Source organism: Pygocentrus nattereri, chromosome 7 (genome assembly GCF_015220715.1).
Source record: "Pygocentrus nattereri isolate fPygNat1 chromosome 7, fPygNat1.pri, whole genome shotgun sequence".
NCBI lineage: Eukaryota > Metazoa > Chordata > Actinopteri > Characiformes > Serrasalmidae > Pygocentrus > Pygocentrus nattereri.
Window position 1 is genome coordinate 40158591 of NC_051217.1, and position 18220 is coordinate 40176810.

General features: G+C 40.2%; 2 protein-coding genes across 2 annotated transcripts in view; both read right to left on the reverse strand.

Annotated features, from left to right (window-relative positions):
- On the reverse strand, window positions 1–17848 carry LOC108434030 (vomeronasal type-2 receptor 1-like). The gene is made up of 11 exons (XM_037539892.1): window positions 17810–17848; window positions 14589–14634; window positions 12436–12736; window positions 11419–12195; window positions 10871–11182; window positions 10368–10491; window positions 10045–10238; window positions 2606–3382; window positions 2192–2416; window positions 1244–1367; window positions 1–914 (listed from the first exon to the last, which is right to left on the reverse strand). Exons 2-11 carry the CDS (start codon window positions 14594–14596, stop codon window positions 1–3), a joined length of 3756 nt encoding a protein of 1251 aa, XP_037395789.1. The 5' UTR covers window positions 14597–14634; window positions 17810–17848.
- The window catches only part of LOC108434083 (vomeronasal type-2 receptor 1-like), a 15067-nt gene continuing 13804 nt past the window's right edge, over window positions 16958–18220 (reverse strand). Inside the window, exon 12 of the mRNA XM_037539893.1 lies at window positions 16958–17958. Within this exon, the coding sequence (XP_037395790.1) occupies window positions 17045–17958 (914 nt within the window). The 3' untranslated portion in view covers window positions 16958–17044. The remainder of the gene's footprint in view (window positions 17959–18220) is intronic.

Here is an 18220-nt window from a genome sequence, read left to right on the forward strand (position 1 = left end):
TCAAAGAGCCTTGGAGGGTACCTTGCCCATGATGTGTTTCTTGGTATTCTGCTGTGGCCTAAAAACAATTATGAAACACTTGGGAGCAAAAATACAAATGATTAAGCCAAAGCTTGATGCTAAAATAGCAAATATCTCTACAGCTACAGTGAACTTTCCAGGAGAGCTGACATAAGCTGGGATAAAGGTGATCCATACTGCACAGAATATGAGCATGCTGAATGTGATGAACTTGGCTTCATTAAAGTTATCAGGCAGCTTCCTTGCTAGAAAAGCCAAAATAAAACACAAAAGAGCCAGAAATCCTATATAACCCAGCACAGCCCAGAATCCTATAGCTGAACCTAATCCACATTCCAGGATTATCCTTTCCTTGTATTGTTCTAGATTTTTGAAGGGGAGAGGAGGAGATTTTGTCAACCAAAGAACACAAATAAGGACCTGAATGAGAGTGAAGGTGAGAACACTGAGTCTCTGCTGTGGAGGCCCAAACCATTTCATAGCATTACTGCCTGGAAGTGTAGCTCTGAAGGCCATTAACACCACTATTGTTTTCCCCAGAACACAGGAGATGCAGAGGACGAAGGTGATCCCAAACGCTGTGTGGCGCAGCATGCAGGACCACTCAGAGGGCCGACCAATGAAAGTAAGAGAGCAGAGGAAACACAGTGTCAGTGAGAAGAGCAGCAGGAAGCTCAGCTCTGAGTTGCTGGCTCGAACGATGGGAGAAGCTCTGTGTTTGTAGATGACAACAGCCACACATACAGCTATGAAGGCCCCAGTGATGGAGAACACTGTCAGGATGATGCTCAGAGTGTCATCCCAGGACAGGAACTCCACAGGCTTGGGGAGGCAGCTGTCTTGCGGGGTATTGGGCCAGAACTCAGGAAGGCAGCGCACACAGTTCAGACAGTCTAAGAAGCCATGAAACGTAAAATAAGAACGCTATAACAGACATAAACCTACAATGAGGCGGCATCTTAGAGAAAATAAGTGACTGCAACTGATGTCATAGGTTAACTGACTGTTTACCTGACTGAGAAATGAACTGTATGAATTTGAATATTTAAGGGAGTTTACAATTATTTGCAAAATTTATATTTGTTTTTCTTGATCATTTGATGGTAACAGAAGGAGATTTAGGACATTCACCCGCATTTCCGGAGTAACTGTTTTATGTATGTATGAAATTACAATGGAATAGAGACAAGAAAAACAAGGCATTTTTCTTATGATATCCAACCTGTGTTGTTGCTGATCTCTCCTTCAGCACATGGTATACAGTCATAGCAGCAGACTGGCTTTCCTTTCTGCACAGCCTTTCTCATGCCTGGAGGACAGCTCTCACTGCACACAGATCTTGGAACCTACAAAAGACATTACAGAAAGCGTGAAGTGTAGCTCCTTAATCACAAGCTTGAAATTTTAATTTTAGAAGGTGGTGATGCTATACAGTATGTAGTTTCCTTGATCTCAGTTTATTAACAATCAATCCAACATTTATTAAAATATTATACATATTACTTGGAGCAGGGATTTGTCTTCTATATTTCACATTTGAAACATCTACATTTTTCTTGCAGTTTCATTGACATCTAAGTTCTACCTGTGATAGTTTTGTGCACCAAAAACGGTTATGATTTTTTTTTCATTACCATTTTGTAATCCATCTTTCTTTCATTACAAGTCACAGAAATAAATTCAGCTAAACTACTGTAGGGTGACATGAAAAAATATATACATTTTTAATGTTACAAAACGGACATTTCTGCAGCTTAATTTCCATACATGGACTATACTGACTGAACAGTCTGTTATAAAACAGTCTATTATGTTACTTTACCTCTTACTTTAGTGAGTTATACTAGAGTTATACTTCTATTATAACTAATAGAAGGACTAAAATGCATTGCATTAGTTTTGTCATTTATTTTTCTTTAACAATCATTGTGGAGCTTAAATATTTTATTCATTTGGAAATGGTGGATAGACTATACATAGCAAAAAAATGCAATGCTTTTCACATCATTTGAATAAAGTAACACAATTTTGTTTACATTTTTTTCCAGCAGTGTCTCAACCCAATAGCATCTATGATTCTTACCTGGCCCCTGTATTCTGAAAGTTCTATACTCCTGCAAAGGTTTTCTATGTTATCGGACCTTGAAGAGTGCAGGGAGTTATACTGTACCTCAGTTTGTCCCCCCATCCAGCTGATAGCTCTGCTCATACTGAACTCCTGGCCCCTTGGTCTGGATGAGTCGTAGTGACCCACAGTCACAAAATCCAACCTACCATCTTTCTTAAACTGCCAGTTTATGAGCTCGTAGACGGCCACAGGATCTCCACTGGAATCAAATGAGACCTGGAAACCATTCTTTGTGGTGAAGTTCACTCTCTTGAGCTGGTCGAGTATCTGCAGTGAAACACAGTAACAAAAAGTCTCTATAAAGCCTGAATCCAGTCTTTACATGAATAACCTAATGTTTAATGATGAGCATTAATATTGCTACAAATATAAAAAAAACAAGAATATTTATTTTAGTGATTTGGGCTATTATATTATATTATTTATTTAGGTGATTAGTGATTTGTTGTTTTATACCTGCCATGGTGTGAATTTAGCGCTCTTGTCGCACTGCGTGTCATTACAGATAACACCGTGGATGGCATGCGCTATGGCATACGTAGCTTTATACACCAGGTTAGTGATGCGCAGCTGCGACGTGTCTGTATACGGGTTCTGCAGCGCGCGGATATCCTCACTGCCATCACATTCCCGCGCGCCCTCTGAGGAGCCTTTTAGGCTACAGCTGAACGAGCTCTCCCAAAACTCCGTTAGCAGAGGAGATTTCAGTGCTTGTGCTGGAGAGAGATCCAGAAGAAACTCACGGAGACCTGGAATCACCGAGCGGGGGATCCCAAATCCTATCGCCCCAGCGCACATGTTATATTTAAGAAATTCTGGGTGAGTGATCCACGCCTCGCTGCCGATCCACTGAAGTGGAGGCGGCGGCTGTCTCGCCAGCTCCTCCAACAGAAACCTCATATCTCCTGAGTTAAGAAACGCTACTATTACCCGGGCTGTTGATCTCCGGATGACGTTCGCCACTCTCTCCAGTTTACTGCGCGGTTGTGTTCTGTAGTAGGACTCGGAGTACTCCACACAGATTCCCTCCTCCTGCGCAGCCTTTAGAAACGACGCCATTCCATAATTTCCATAGTCTGTGTCGCTGCGCACTGCCCCAATCCATGTCCAGCCGAAATACTTCACCATTCTTGCCAGTGCGGCCGCTTGGTGGTGGTCACTTGGTATAGTCCTGAAGAAGGCAGGATACTGACGCTTATCGCTCAGACATGCGCAGGTTGCGTAGTGACTCACCTGTTAATCAAATAAAAATGCAAAAGAACCGTTACTTTAGTAGGCTTTGCATCTTTTCGTCGATTGTTTCATTCGTTTTTATATACATTCTTCCTTTTCACTTTCAGACTAAATAGGCCCCATATACCAATCATTTATACGAAATGTTGCAGCTATTTCAACTGGGATGGCAAAAGAAGGGAGCTTATAAATATCGTTCAATAAAGTGCATCCCGCTACATTCACCTCTGGAATTCCAAAAAGGCCCAGATTTCTAGCCATGCTGATTGAGGTGGTGGAAGCAGACTCTCCCACGAGAGCAGGAACAGCTGCAGCTGCTGATTTTGAACAGGAATCAGTATCATTGTAAAATGGATCCAGGCCGTTTGCAAACTGAAATGCAGCTTTGATACACATCGGCACGGCAGCGCACGAGTCGTGTATCTGGTATCCTAACGTGATTCCCGGCAGGAGATCTGTTCTGTTGTTGATCTCCTGGATGGTGAACTCCATGGCACGCGCGAAGCGCAGCTCCCTGAAATCCATACTGTATAAAGACAGTAACAGTAACATATTTTATAACCAGTTTTTTTCTAATGCATTTCATTTTGCAAATGCAACTAATACATGCCAGCAAAAAACATAGAGTAATTATAACTTCTGCTTAAAGACGTAATTATTTCATCTACTTAATTATAACCTCTACTTAAAGAAACGCCCTGCTGGCTGTGCTGTCACACCTCCCAGAGCACTGTGGCTGGAGTGGCTGTCTGGTGTAGGTGTTCTGCTCTGATCTCGTGTAGAAGTGCATAGAAAAAATTCCTCCGATTATAAAATCTCCATTCATAGAAAAAGCAGGCAACTGAGCATCAGTCCAGAGCCTGCAGCTGACCAGGTCAGCTTTACATTCTGCTGGGCTGAGTCCAGCTACAAACAGCGCTGATACAAACGCTGTGACACTTAAAGTGAGCTGCATGGCGTGTTAGGTTGCTCCCAGCCCTCTGAAGGATAGGCTGGCTGAGACACAGTGCTTTAAGTAACCACATCAATATAATTCCCTTTCAGTGTGGGTGTGAAATCGGTACTGGAGGCGTGGTCATGTATTCAATGTGAATCTAATGATGGCATTAAGTTGCTGTGTGTTTCTGGTCTATAATATTGTTGCTGAAGCAAACTGTGGACCTCATCAACCGTGGAACATGTGCTCCACATACTTATATTTGTTCACATGTATGTTTTATTTGTCATTATTTTAAACTACACTGCTCTGCGCTTTATATTTTTTTAAGTCTCCTAATGTTTTACATGTAAACGATTTTTTTTTCTCATTTATAGGCAATACTATGGCACATGCTCTTGATTAAGCCTCTGCCATTTAATTAGTTAATATTCTTTTGCAGAGCCCTGTCTAAACTCTCATAAATACGCTTTGGTGGGCTTGCTGCTGTTGGCTTGCATGAAATTCTATGAAGCTCTAAAAAGGATTCTGAGCCATAGCTTCATATGTACAATAATTTCTTTCATAGCATTTGAGTCAGATTCCGCTTTCAGACCAGTGAACTTAACGTTAACAGAAAATTCCAAAAACGAGTGCATCGATATTCCAAGCTCTGAAGGATACGCGTCGCTCAGACAGTTTATGCAGTTTCATTTTTGATATCATTAATGAATTAACTGAATAAGTAAAATGTTACAAACGCCATATGAAATTTGACATATCCAGTTGTTCCTTCTGATCAAAGATTTCGAAACACATTAATAGAGGTGTCAAACTCAAATCACTAAAAGGATCATATGAAGAAATCTCGACAAATACTTGGGCCGGAGAAATGTTTTATTTTATTTTTAATTAACATTTTGCCATAAACAGACCTGACCACTGCTTATTCATGTCAAGCGTAAAATACAGGCACTTTCACTAGACCTTGAAACATTTCATGAATACTCGACATTTTCAGAATGTGATTTGTCACCAGAAGCTCAGCCTCTGAAACCTACCTATTTCCTTCAACTACACACCTGGCATCCTTTTGTTGCTACAAGTTCATTGATGCCTGTATTCAGTTTCTGAGCTGCTGAGCTGTTGTTGGGTGGTTATATTGGCTGAACTGCAGTTAGTTGTTTGGAGATATGACTTGTATGGAATTGTGTAAAATTGAGCTGTATCTACTGTACCATAGGGGAGGAGAGTAGGAGAGTCTGAGCACACATTACGTTGCAGTGCATGCTGGGGATTGTAGTGTAGTGCACTGTGAATTGGGCTAATATTAACAGAAAATTAAAATACTTTTGCGGCCGGTAAGGATTGTATCGCGGGCCTTGTGTTTAACCCATGGGGGGGTGGAAATGTTCATTTCTGTTAGTTCAACATGACCATGGTATTAATAACCCATAAAACACAAAAACGTAAATCTCCAAGTTTTTACATTTTAAATCCTAGTTTTAATTTTTTATGGGTGACCTACTTATGTGTTAATTTAACATCAAGTGATTACAACATTTACATTTACATTCTGTTTTGCAAACTTATCTGACGGTTAAAGACCTTAAAATTTAAGTGAGACATGTCACATACTTTTGCATATGAAAGGGATTTCAGTTTTTTAATGTGATTCAAAAAATAACTTTTAACAAATTTGTAGCCAGACTACCTTAAAAGTTGAAGTAATTGAACTTCAACTCATTAATAAATAGAATATAAAAATGTTTTTGTTCTGTTAACTTAAAATTAAACTAAACTAGTTCAGCTAGTTTAAAATTGTTTCCATCGTATTCTCTATTTGTCCGTTAAAACTAATGTTTCTTATAGTGTTACGATGAGGAAATGCAAGGAAGTACCGGGCAAGTGAGTCCCAGCTAGTGGAGAAATTTCATTTCAATGATGTAATTTAAAAAGTAATTATAAACTATAAATAAAATAAAAAGTGTAGCGTTGTCTTGCCGAAATAACCAAAACCCTCTGTAAAAAACATTGAGCCTCATTCACCAATCGTTTTTAAATTTGAGTTTCTTCTTAAAACCATTTCTCTCACTGCTTTTTAAATGCCAAATCATCTTATTAAGTCACTGCCTACTAACACAACTACTTGTGAGATGTTCCACCTGGTGTTTCTTTAAGCATTACACAACTTTACCAGTCCTTTGGTGCCCCATCTCAACATTTTTAAAATGGGTTGCTGCCATCAAATTCACAATGGATAATATTTTTCACAAACAATAAAATTTCATAGTTTCAACATTTGATATGTTGTTTTTGTACTATTTTCAACAAATGGGGTTTATGTAATATAGAGTTTAAATGTTATGCACATAATATCCTTCTGTTTTTATTATCATTTTGCACAGTGTCCCACTTATTTTGGAAATGAGGCTGTATAAAAAGACTGAAGACAGGAAAAAAAGTGATACTTGACATTACAAACTAAAATGCCAAGGTTAGCAACATAAAATGAAAAAGAAAGAAAAATATTAAACATATCTACAAACATCAACGTGCTCCTTTCCATTCTGAGAGGGCTTCAGCAGTGTAAAATCCAATGCCACACTCTGCAAAAGCTTAAAGGCTTTAAATCTATTCAAAAACATTTTCAGTTTTGATTGTCTTTGGAAACAAGACACCTGTTGTAATTCTTACAAAAATCTATTATCTCTTGATATATAGCCGGCCTGCAGCACCACTGATGGACCAGTTTTAAGGTTCTGACAATACCTTGACAGCCTTTCTGTATGGATTGCTGTTGTAGCAACACAGACATATCTAGCTATATAGATACACTGATGATTTCAAACATAGATGCAGGAGAGGTAGAGGTGCATCATCTCACCATCAAAACAATTGCTCTGTCAAGTCACATTCAGTGTTGTTGGTTGTGCCCCAGGGCTGGTGGTGAGTTGATCCTGACGACAGGTGCTAGTCAAAAGGGTACTGCCGCTGTCCTCTTGCAGGATGGATGCGAAGGGAGCTGTTGTCCATTGTGGTGAGGCTGCGGCTTTTCCCCCTTTACCTGTGTGGTGTACCCTTCATTTTGTACACTGATCATTTGTCATTGACTTGGCTCATGCATTAAAATGAGCCTGAGGGTCAGGTCGCCAGGCAGATCACGACATTACAGGAACACCACTTTACCAGCCGACACTGGGGACCTGTGTGATAATGATGGCCTGTGCATTGATGAGGAGAGCTGGTATTGTGCACATTTTAAGAGAAGATGGTAACAAAAGAGAGGAGCACCACTGCTGTTGCATTTGTTCAAGTCTGTCAAGTCTGTTTTTGGAGTTCTACCATGCTCAGAAGGAGGGTACTGAACTACCCTGGGCACACTGTTCGTCTCCAGGTGGGAAAGAAACTGAACTGAACAGAAGTGATGCCATGCAAGAACACCGCTAAGGCACTTCACACTGACTGGATCAGGATGCAAGGACAAGCAGCTGTAGTACATGTGGATTAACCGGAGCATGGAAAGCGTATGTGGCAGTTGCTGGTGCACAGCCTGCAGAAAATGATGATGGGTGTGTTGCATGTAATGGGGCACTTTGGCTTGGGCAAGACCCTATTTTGGCAAAGAAGGGACCACCACAGCCATCGCATGGCCCATTGCAGTCCTTCTGTTCCAGAGCCCCAACAGAGAGAGTCGTGTGGATGTCCTAGGTGCGCTACTATGATGAGAACCACTACATTGTTATGGTCATGGATTATTTCTTAAAAATGACCCTAAGTATGGCCACAACAGAGGAACAGCTGATGGTTTAGCTGGTGTGGGTTAAGTGCCTACCATACAGTGAAGGTGTAGGGTTAGAACCGACCTTCCCTGCTGTGCCATCGCTGTATTCACTGACCTTTCCTGGTTTGTTCAGTAAAAGAACATTGCCTTGAACAGAAATAATGGCTTCTTCTGGCTCTTCTTTTATGCTGACGCCAAAATATGAAACAAGAAATCCAAGGTATAGGACACATACACAGACATATATTTCCTTTTAGTTATTGAGGTGTATTTACACTTATCTTGTATTTGTTATATTGTTATATTGCAATATTCATGTTTTTCTTCATATTTTTATCTGTCATTCCATACGTTAAGTCAGATTTTCTGTGTGCTCTCTGGGAGCACTATGTCTTAGGTTTGGAATGAGTGAGGGGGCCCCAGTTTCAGGTCCCAGGAGAGAGTTTGGGCCCCTTGCTTTCTCTGAAGTAAATAGAATAAGCTTTTCCAGATGTTTTCACATGTTAATGTATGGATTTTGCGTTATGTGTGTGCGTAAATTTTCAAAACAATCAGAAAACTCATAGCTCACTAAGAAAACTGTATCTTTCAAGCCTCAGACATATTTAACTACTGTATTGTTTCTTAAACCATTAGGACACTTCATCTGTAGGAGTGACTGCAGTAAAATTAAAACCCCTATTGCCCCTATCCACAGGCCATAAGGAGTAACTGAACAGCTTGAAATGTGTGGAAATATATATAATATGGGATATAATATGGGATTCACAGTCACCAGATCTCAACTCAGCTGCACACCTACGAGGGATGTTAGACGACGATTTTCTCCACCATAATCAAAGCAACAACTGAGGAAATACTGTATCTTCAGGAAGAATGGGGTTTATCCCTCCAGTACAGTTCCAAAAACTTGCAGGACCTGTGCCAAGGGAACTGAGGCTGATGTGGTGTTTTATTGTGGCCCAACACCTTCCTACATTGTTGTCAATTTTTCTTTTAATTTGTCACCTAAAGTAAAACTTTTTGCCATAGCCTCTCTGACACACAAACACAAATATCGCAACAATAGGATTACATACAATATGTTTATATACAATAAAATATTGAACACTCAAACAAGATTTACTGTTCATGAAGTGAAAGGTAAAGGATCAAATATTTGAGTGAATTTGGAATAAGAAAATGACCGGAATAAATGAGTGGTTGATCTGAGTTTTTCATTATGCCATTTGTGGCAGAGTCTCAAAGACCCTTGGAGGATACTTTATTCATAAGATATTTCTTGTTATTCTGCTGTGGCCTAAAAACAATTATGAAGCACTTGGGAGAAAAAATACAAATAATCAAACCAAAGCTTGAGGCCAGAATAGCAAATATCTCTACAGCTACAGTGAACTTTCCAGGAGAGCTGACATAAGCTGGGATGAAGGTGATCCAAACTGCACAGAATATGAGCATGCTGAATGTGATGAACTTGGCTTCATTAAAGTTATCAGGCAGCTTCCGTGCTAGAAAAGCCAAAATAAAACACAAAAGAGCCAGAAATCCTATATAACCCAGCACAGCCCAGAAACCTACAGCTGAACCTAATCCACATTCCAGTATTATCCTCTCCTTGTAATGCTTCAAATTTCTGAAGGGAAAAGGAGGGGATAATTTTAACCATAGCACACAAATAAGAACCTGTACAAGAGTGAAAGTCAGAACACTGAGTCTCTGCTGTGGAGGCCCAAACCATTTCATGGCATTACTGCCTGGAAGTGTAGCTCTGAAGGCCATTAACACCACTATTGTTTTCCCCAGAACACAGGAGATGCAGAGGACGAAGGTGATCCCAAATGTTGTGTGACGCAGCATACAGGACCACTCAGAGGGTCGACCAATGAAAGTAAGTGAACAGAGAAAACACAGCGTCAGTGAGAAGAGCAGCAGGAAGCTCAGCTCTGAGTTGTTTGCTCGGACAATTGGAGAAGTTTTGTGTTTGTAGAAAACAGCAGCCACACATACAGCTATGAAGGCTCCACTGATGGAGAACACGGTCAGGATGATGCTCAGAGTGTCGTCCCAGGACAGGAACTCCACAGGCTTGGGGAGGCAGCTGTCTTGATGGGCATTGGGCCAGAACTCGGGAGGGCAGTGCAAACAGTCTAAAGAGTCTAAGAAGTCAGGAAAGTAAAGTTGTCAGAACAGACATAACCCTACAATGAGGTCTTAAAAAGATGGGAAGTCAGTACCTTGGACTGGTGTTGTGTGTGAACGTCAGTAATTTTATTATGATACCCAACCTGTCTTGTTGCTGATCTCTCCTTCTGCACATGGTATACAGTCATAGCAACAGACTGGCTTTCCTTTCTGCACAGCCTTCCTGGTTCCTGGAGGACAGCTCTCACTGCACACAGACCTTGGAACCTAAAAAAGACAATAGAGAAAGTATCAAAGGAAACTCAATAATAAGATGCGGAAAACTTTAGTGTTTGAAGCCAAACCTTTTGCATTTTCTTGCTCCAAATTAATCAAATATTCTGTGCCTGTCTCATTCAGGAAAAAGTGATTTAATTTACCTGATACTATTCCTTATGAAGGATTAAATGCATTGCATTAGTTTTGTCATTTATTTTTCTTTAACAATCATTGTGGAGCTTAAATATTTTATTCATTTGGAAATGGTGGATAGACTATACATAGCAAAAAAATGCAGTGCTTTTCACATCATTTGAATAAAGTAACACAATTTTGTTTACATTTTTTTCCAGCAGTGTCTCAACCCAATAGCATCTATGATTCTTACCTGGCCCCTGTATTCTGAAAGTTCTATACTCCTGCAAAGGTTTTCTATGTTATCGGACCTTGAAGAGTGCAGGGAGTTATACTGTACCTCATTCTGTTCTTGCATCCAGCTGATAGCTCTGCTCATACTGAACTCCTGGCCTCTTGGTCTGGATGAGTCGTAGTGACCCACAGTCACAAAATCCAACCTACCATCTTTCTTAAACTGCCAGTTTATGAGCTCGTAGACGGCCACAGGTTCTCCACTGGAATCAAAGGAGACCTGAAAACCATTCTTTGCAGTGAAGTTCACTCTCTTGAGCTGGTTCAGTATCTGCAGAGGAATACAGTAACATAAAAAGCTTCTACAAAATATAAATTAATACACATATATATATATATCTTATATATATATAAAGATATTTCCCAGCATGCATCTGGTCTTTAAATACAAGACTTCCTATTTAATCAAGATTATTTTTACTGTTAGTATATTAATGCTGACAATTAATAAACAAAACAAGAATGCTTGCTGTAGTTATTTGGGCTTAAAAAGCGGGAGTTTTATACCTGCCATGGTGTGAATTTAGCGCTCTTGTCGCACTGCGTGTCATTACAGATAACAGCGTGGATGGCATGCGCTATGGCATACGTAGCTTTATACACCATGTTAGTGATGCGCAGCTGCGACGTGTCTGTATACGGGTTCTGCAGCGCGCGGATGTCCTCGCTGCCGTCACATTCCCGCGCGCCCTCTGAGGAGCCTTTTAGGCTACAGCTGAACGAGCTCTCCCAAAACTCCGTCAGCAGAGGAGATTTCAGTGCTTGTGCTGGAGAGAGATCCAGAAGAAACTCACGAAGACCTGGAATCACCGAGCGGGGGATCCCAAATCCTATCGCCCCAGCGCACATGTTAAATTTAAGAAATTCTGGGTGAGTGACCCACGTTTCGCTGCCGATCCACTGCATGGGAGGCGGCGGCTGTCTCGCCAGCTCCTCCAACAGAAACCTCATATCTCCTGAGTTAACAAACGCTACTATTACCCGGGCTGTTGATCTCCGGATGACGTTCGCCACTCTCTCCAGTTTACTGCGCGGTTGTGTTCTGTAGTAGGACTCGGAGTACTCCACACAGATTCCCTCCTCCTGCGCAGCCTTTAGAAACGACGCCATTCCATAATTTCCATAGTCTGTGTCGCTGCGCACTGCCCCAATCCATGTCCAGCCGAAATACTTCACCATTCTTGCCAGTGCGGCCGCTTGGTGTTGGTCACTAGGCACGGTCCTGAGGAAGGCAGGATACTGACGCTTATCGCTCAGACATGCACAGGTTGAGTAGTGACTCACCTGATATTAAACAAAAAATGCAGAAGAACCGTTACTTTAGTAGGCGTTGCATCTTTTCCTTGATTGTTCCTTCCGTTTTTGTACAACCTTGCCAAGATATTTGACTCTGAAGCTAAATATGCTCCGTTTACCAATCATTACCAATATTAATGACAAATAATACATCATACAGATTTTTTCTATTGCGATAGCAACAGAAGGGCAGTAAGTCAAGTTGGCACAACATTCCACTATAGTCACCTGTGGAATTCCAAAAAGGCCCAGAATTCTAGCCATGCTAATTGAAGTGGTAGAAGCAGATTCTCCTACTAGAGCAGGAACAGCAGCAGCTGCAGATTTTGAACAGGAATCAGTATCATTGTAAAATGGTTCCATGCCGTTTGCAAACTGGAATGCAACTTTAACAGCCATCGGCGCTTCAGAGCACGAGTCGTGTATCTGGTATCCTAACGTGATTCCCGGCAGGAGATCCGATCTGTTGTTGATCTCGTGGATGGTGAACTCCATGGCACGAGCGAAGCGCAGCTCCCTGAAATCCATTCTGTTTAGACAGTAACACAAATTTAAGATTTTCATTTTTTGTCGTATTATTCCTTCAAAAGCATTTCATGTTTCAAACAGAACTAACACATGCCTGCAAAACGTAACTATATGGTCATTATAACTTCTGTTTAATTCTAGTGAAACGCCCTGCTGGCTGTGCTGTCACACCTCCCAGAGCACTGTGGCTGGAGTGGCTGTCTGGTGTAGGTGTTCTGCTCTGATCTCGTGTAGAAGTGCATAGAAAAAATTCCTCCGATTATAAAATCTCCATTCATAGAAAAAGCAGGCAACTGAGCATCAGTCCAGAGCCTGCAGCTGACCAGGTCAGCTTTACATTCTGCTGGGCTGAGTCCAGCTACAAACAGCGCTGATACAAACGCTGTGACACTTAAAGTGAGCTGCATGGCGTGTTAGGTTGCTCCCAGCCCTCTGAAGGATAGGCTGGCTGAGACACAGTGCTTTAAGTAACCACTTCCTTATAATGTCCTTTCAGTGTGGGTGTGAGTGAGGCACAGGAGGCGTGTTTGTGCATTCAATGTGAATCTAATGATGGCATTAACTCAATATGTGTTTCTGGTCTATGGTAGCAAACTGTAAATAGATGAGCTAATTCATTTATATGATTAAAAAGTCTTCCCATTTTTACCCCAACGCTTTTTCCTTACCTAAGCCTGGAATTGGCCTTGAGAATTTGAATTCGTTTGTTAGTTTATTTCAGGAAATACGAAATTTGGAATGTCACGTAGAAAACTGCTTCTTATTTTTGTTTGTTTTTTTTGGGGTTTTTTTTGTGTGTTTCTTTGTTCGTGACTAACCTATTTTTATACGTCAATGCAACATTAAATAGCAAACACATCAAAAAATTGCATCTTAAACATTTTGCCCACTATTCAAGCTGCCCAGCAGTGGGGCCCAAGTCAATCAAGAAACAGGGGACATTGAAGTGGGGTCCCAGTCAGTTGTGAAACTAAGGCATATGTGGTTTACAAGGGGAACCCGCATGTGCCCCCGATTTCTTGTGCCAACCATTTCACATACTATGCAGGCAGTCCATTTTAAAAAGGCTGCAGAGGGGCCATTCATTCTCTGCCAATATATGTAAACATTACCTCAACACTAAGATGTTGGTTGGTTAGTGTAGTGGGTAACACCTCTGCCTTCTACGCTGTAGACTGGGCTTCAATCCCCACGTGGGTAAGCACCCTACACTACACTATGAGTCCTTGGGCAAGACTCCTAACACCACCTTCGCCTACCTGTGTAAAATGATCAAACTGTAAGTTGCTCTGGATAAGAGCATCTGCCAAATGCCATAAATGTAAATGTAAGATGTTCAACACCTGTTCTAAACACTGAACCAAATAGCCATAAACATGTAAATATGAGTAGACTAACTCATATTTACATGTTTAAGATAAACAATGACATGAATAAAAAAAAAAATCACAGAAAGAATGCAAATAAATGTAAACAAAAAAACACAAAAAAAAGCATTGGGTGAAAAAAATAAATAAATAAATAAATAAGTCAACGTGTTTGCAATAGTCTTTTGAGTTATGGCAACTGCTGGTAGAATTACACTGATCCAATGGCATATGTTAAATTTGGTGGATTAGTTTTTCAGTCATAGTAAAAAGCATTTTTAAGTAACATGAACTTAGTAATTGTCAACATGAACAGATATTAAGATGAATCAATACAAAAAAGTTATCAATGCAAAAGCTATGTATATATGAATTATATTATATTATACAACTAAAATTGTGATGTTTTTAAAATATAATTGTAGCCTAAGATCTCTAAAGATTCATTTCAATGTTTGTTGACTAGCTCTTTACATGGTACTGAACCTTTTCATGCCCCACTCACGGTTCTATCTCAGTAGCGTCAGTCTTTCTGAATGAAGTAAACAAAAGCAAATATTAGACAACAGGGCAACTTTTATCCTGTACAGTGATTTCACATCAAATTGCACTCAAAGCATAAAAAAAGAAAGACACTGAAATATTGGGCCTAAAGTATTTCATTACAGGACAAATATGAGTCTGATTCTGTTTGATTCTGTTGAGAGTGAAACAATTTAAGTGCATGAATTTTATTTTTGTTTATTTGTCTGGTTGTTTTCCCCTGTCCTTATCATGATGTGGAGGCTTTGCATGCACTCATTATTTATTTATTATTTTCATTGTTTATTTTTGTTTGTTGCTTTTGTTGTTTGCTTATTTATTCATGTATTTGATTATTTTTTAAACATTTCATATTAATGTAAAAACCAACTCTTTGTCTGGCACAAGAACAGGATGGAGGGATTTCATTATGCAACAGTCTATTTTTATGTTATTCATGCTAAAAAATGTTCTATTAAATAATTATGCTAGTTAATTTTATTGATAATGTATTTCTGTTCAAACTCTATAAAACCAATGACAGTCATTTTTAGCTAATTTTAAAAATATATTATTATTATTATTATTATTATTATGCAAAAACAAATTTGTGCAGCCTACCTTCATCTTTTCCATCTGTAACTCGACTGTAAATATAAAAATCTCAATATCAAAACAATCTCAGTAATCCTAAAGATATTCAATAATATTACTCTTTTTCTTACAGTGCTCAGACTTTGTCTTGATGTAAGAGATCGGATTGACTGGGTTGGTTTAACTGAGTCACTTTGACATTTCAGTTCCACCTTATTGTCCAGCAGTTACATTTCAGTGTGTGCGTGCCTGAATGAAACTGCTGCACCATTTAAGGTGGAAAAATTTAAATAATAATGTTCATTTTATGGCAAACTAGCCCTGCGATAGACTGGGATAGGCTCCAGCAACCTCTGCGACCCAGAAGGAGAAGCGGCTTGGAAGGTGTAAAAGAAGAAGGCTACAAACCGCCTTTATCCTTTCCTGCTTATAAAAACAGATTCTTAAATTGTCAGTTAGCTAAAAAGTGTTAATGCGAGTTAGCTAGCTACACCTAAGGAGACCAGCTACACTGTAAATAAAGGTACCATACAGGTACATGATTCGTTCATCAAGGTACAAACAATGTAAACGTTCCCTCAAAGGTACAACAGTGGTTTTAAGGTCCAATTGTGTACCTTATACAAGTATTTCCTAGTGGAAAAGTAGGTATTTATATCTTTTTATAAACTAATTTTTTAAAAACAGAATCATTGGATAAAGAGCCTGGAGGTGAGACAGAGGGTGTGGAGCCAATACATCTTAGAAAATATCATTTCAGTGGATTATGGTACAGTTATGTTCCATGAGTAAAGGTACTGAGATGTACCCGTGAGGGTACCACCCCAGAGACAAGAAGGGTACTGCCCCAGTGACAGTGTCGTACCTTTTTTCTGAGAGTGTATAGATGAATTTAAACTCACGTTCCCTTTGCTTTGAGCTTTTTAAAGTGTTCTCCAGCTGCCGATTGCCTTCACAATTTGTCACACGGACAATAGTTGTTTATAATAAGAATTTAATTGGGTATTCAGTGCTTTTACACTTGCTCTCTTTTTTCCTCAGCTTCTCTCTCCACAGGTCAGCATTGGCTCACTGTGCAGCCACAACCGTTCTTTCTTTATTTCTTTCTTTCTTTCAATCGAGGTTCTTAAAGGGACAGGTACCATTCACAGACTGATCATTGTCGCACAAAGATTATCGACTTTGTCTTTAAATGACTGTAGTCCATCTGTTTCACTGCATGCTTTGTTAGCCCCCTTTTACTCTGTTATTCAGTGGTCAGGACCTCATGGACCCTCACAGAGCAGGTACTACTTAGGTGATGGATCATTCTCAGCACTGCAGTAACCCTGACGCGTTGGTGGTGTGTTGTGTGGATCAGGCGCAACAGTGCTGCTGGAGTTTTTGAACAACTCAGTTACTGCTGGACTGAGAATAGTCCACCAAGCAAAAATATCCAGCCAACAGCGTCCTATGACCACTGATGAAAGGCTAGAGGATGACCAACAACTATGCAGCAGCAGATGAGCTGCTCTGAAGATGTAAATGTAAATGTAGGACTACAAGCTGGACTGACAAGAAAGAGGGTGTAATAGAGTGCACACACACACACACACACACACACACACACACACACACACACACACACACACACACACACACATATATATATATATATATATATATATATATACAGCTAATCAAATACTTACTACTCAAACCTTATTTATTGTTCATAAAGTGAAAAGTACAGGTGTACAGGTATGGGAGTGAATTTTGAAAAAAGAAATTTACATCACTAGAGTTCATCTGAGTTTTTCATTGACATAGTAATTTGTTTGAGGGCCTCAAAGAGCCTTGGAGGGTACCTTGCCCATGATGTGTTTCTTGGTATTCTGCTGTGGCCTAAAAACAATTATGAAACACTTGGGAGCAAAAATACAAATGATTAAGCCAAAGCTTGATGCTAAAATAGCAAATATCTCTACAGCTACAGTGAACTTTCCAGGAGAGCTGACATAAGCTGGGATAAAGGTGATCCATACTGCACAGAATATGAGCATGCTGAATGTGATGAACTTGGCTTCATTAAAGTTATCAGGCAGCTTCCGTGCTAGAAAAGCTAAAATAAAACACAAAAGAGCCAGAAATCCTATATAACCCAGCACAGCCCAGAATCCTATAGCTGAACCTAATCCACATTCCAGGATTATCCTTTCCTTGTATTGTTCTAGATTTTTGAAGGGGAGAGGAGGAGATATTGTCAACCAAAGAACACAAATTAGGACCTGTATGAGAGTGAAGGTGAGAACACTGAGTCTCTGCTGTGGAGGCCCAAACCATTTCATGGCATTACTGCCTGGAAGTGTAGCTCTGAAGGCCATTAACACCACTATTGTTTTTCCCAGAACACAGGAGATGCAGAGGACGAAGGTGATCCCAAACGCTGTGTGGCGCAGCATACAGGACCACTCAGAGGGCTGACCAATGAAAGTAAGTGAACAAAGGAAACACAGAGTCAGTGAGAAGAGCAGCAGGAAGCTCAGCTCTGAGTTGTTTGCTCGGACAATTGGAGAGGTTCTGTGTTTGTAGAAAACAGCAGCCACACATACAGCTATGAATGCCCCAGTGATGGAGAACACTGTCAGGATGATGCTCAGAGTGTCGTCCCAGGACAGGAACTCCACAGGCTTGGGGAGGCAGCTGTCTCGCTGGGTGTTGGGCCAGAACTCAGGAGGGCAGCGCACACAATTTAGAGAGTCTAAGAGATTAAAATTGCAAAGAAAGACCCATTTAAGTGGAAGAATCTTCTAATTTGGCTCCATATTATGGAACACATCACAGTCACAGAAAAGAAAAAAACTATGAAGGATGATATCTCAATGTTTTCAGGAATAATTTAAAACTGGCTTCAAAAATGTCTTCCATGGCGACTTGGGGACATCAGTAGCACTAGAAATAGATCCTGTAATATGCTAGCATCAGCCAAGGCAAAAGAAATGTAGTGTTGAAATGTTCGCTGT

What these genes read in the sequence shown, in the direction of transcription:
- LOC108434030 (XM_037539892.1), bottom strand. An exon ending in GCCTTTTTGGAATTCCACAG is followed by an intron (nt 12,196 to 12,435) that starts GTGACTATAGTG and finishes GTTTAATATCAG; the next exon opens with GTGAGTCACTACTCAACCTG. An exon ending in GGATGGGGGGACAAACTGAG is followed by an intron (nt 1,368 to 2,191) that starts GTACAGTATAAC and finishes TGTCTTTTGTAG; the next exon opens with GTTCCAAGATCTGTGTGCAG.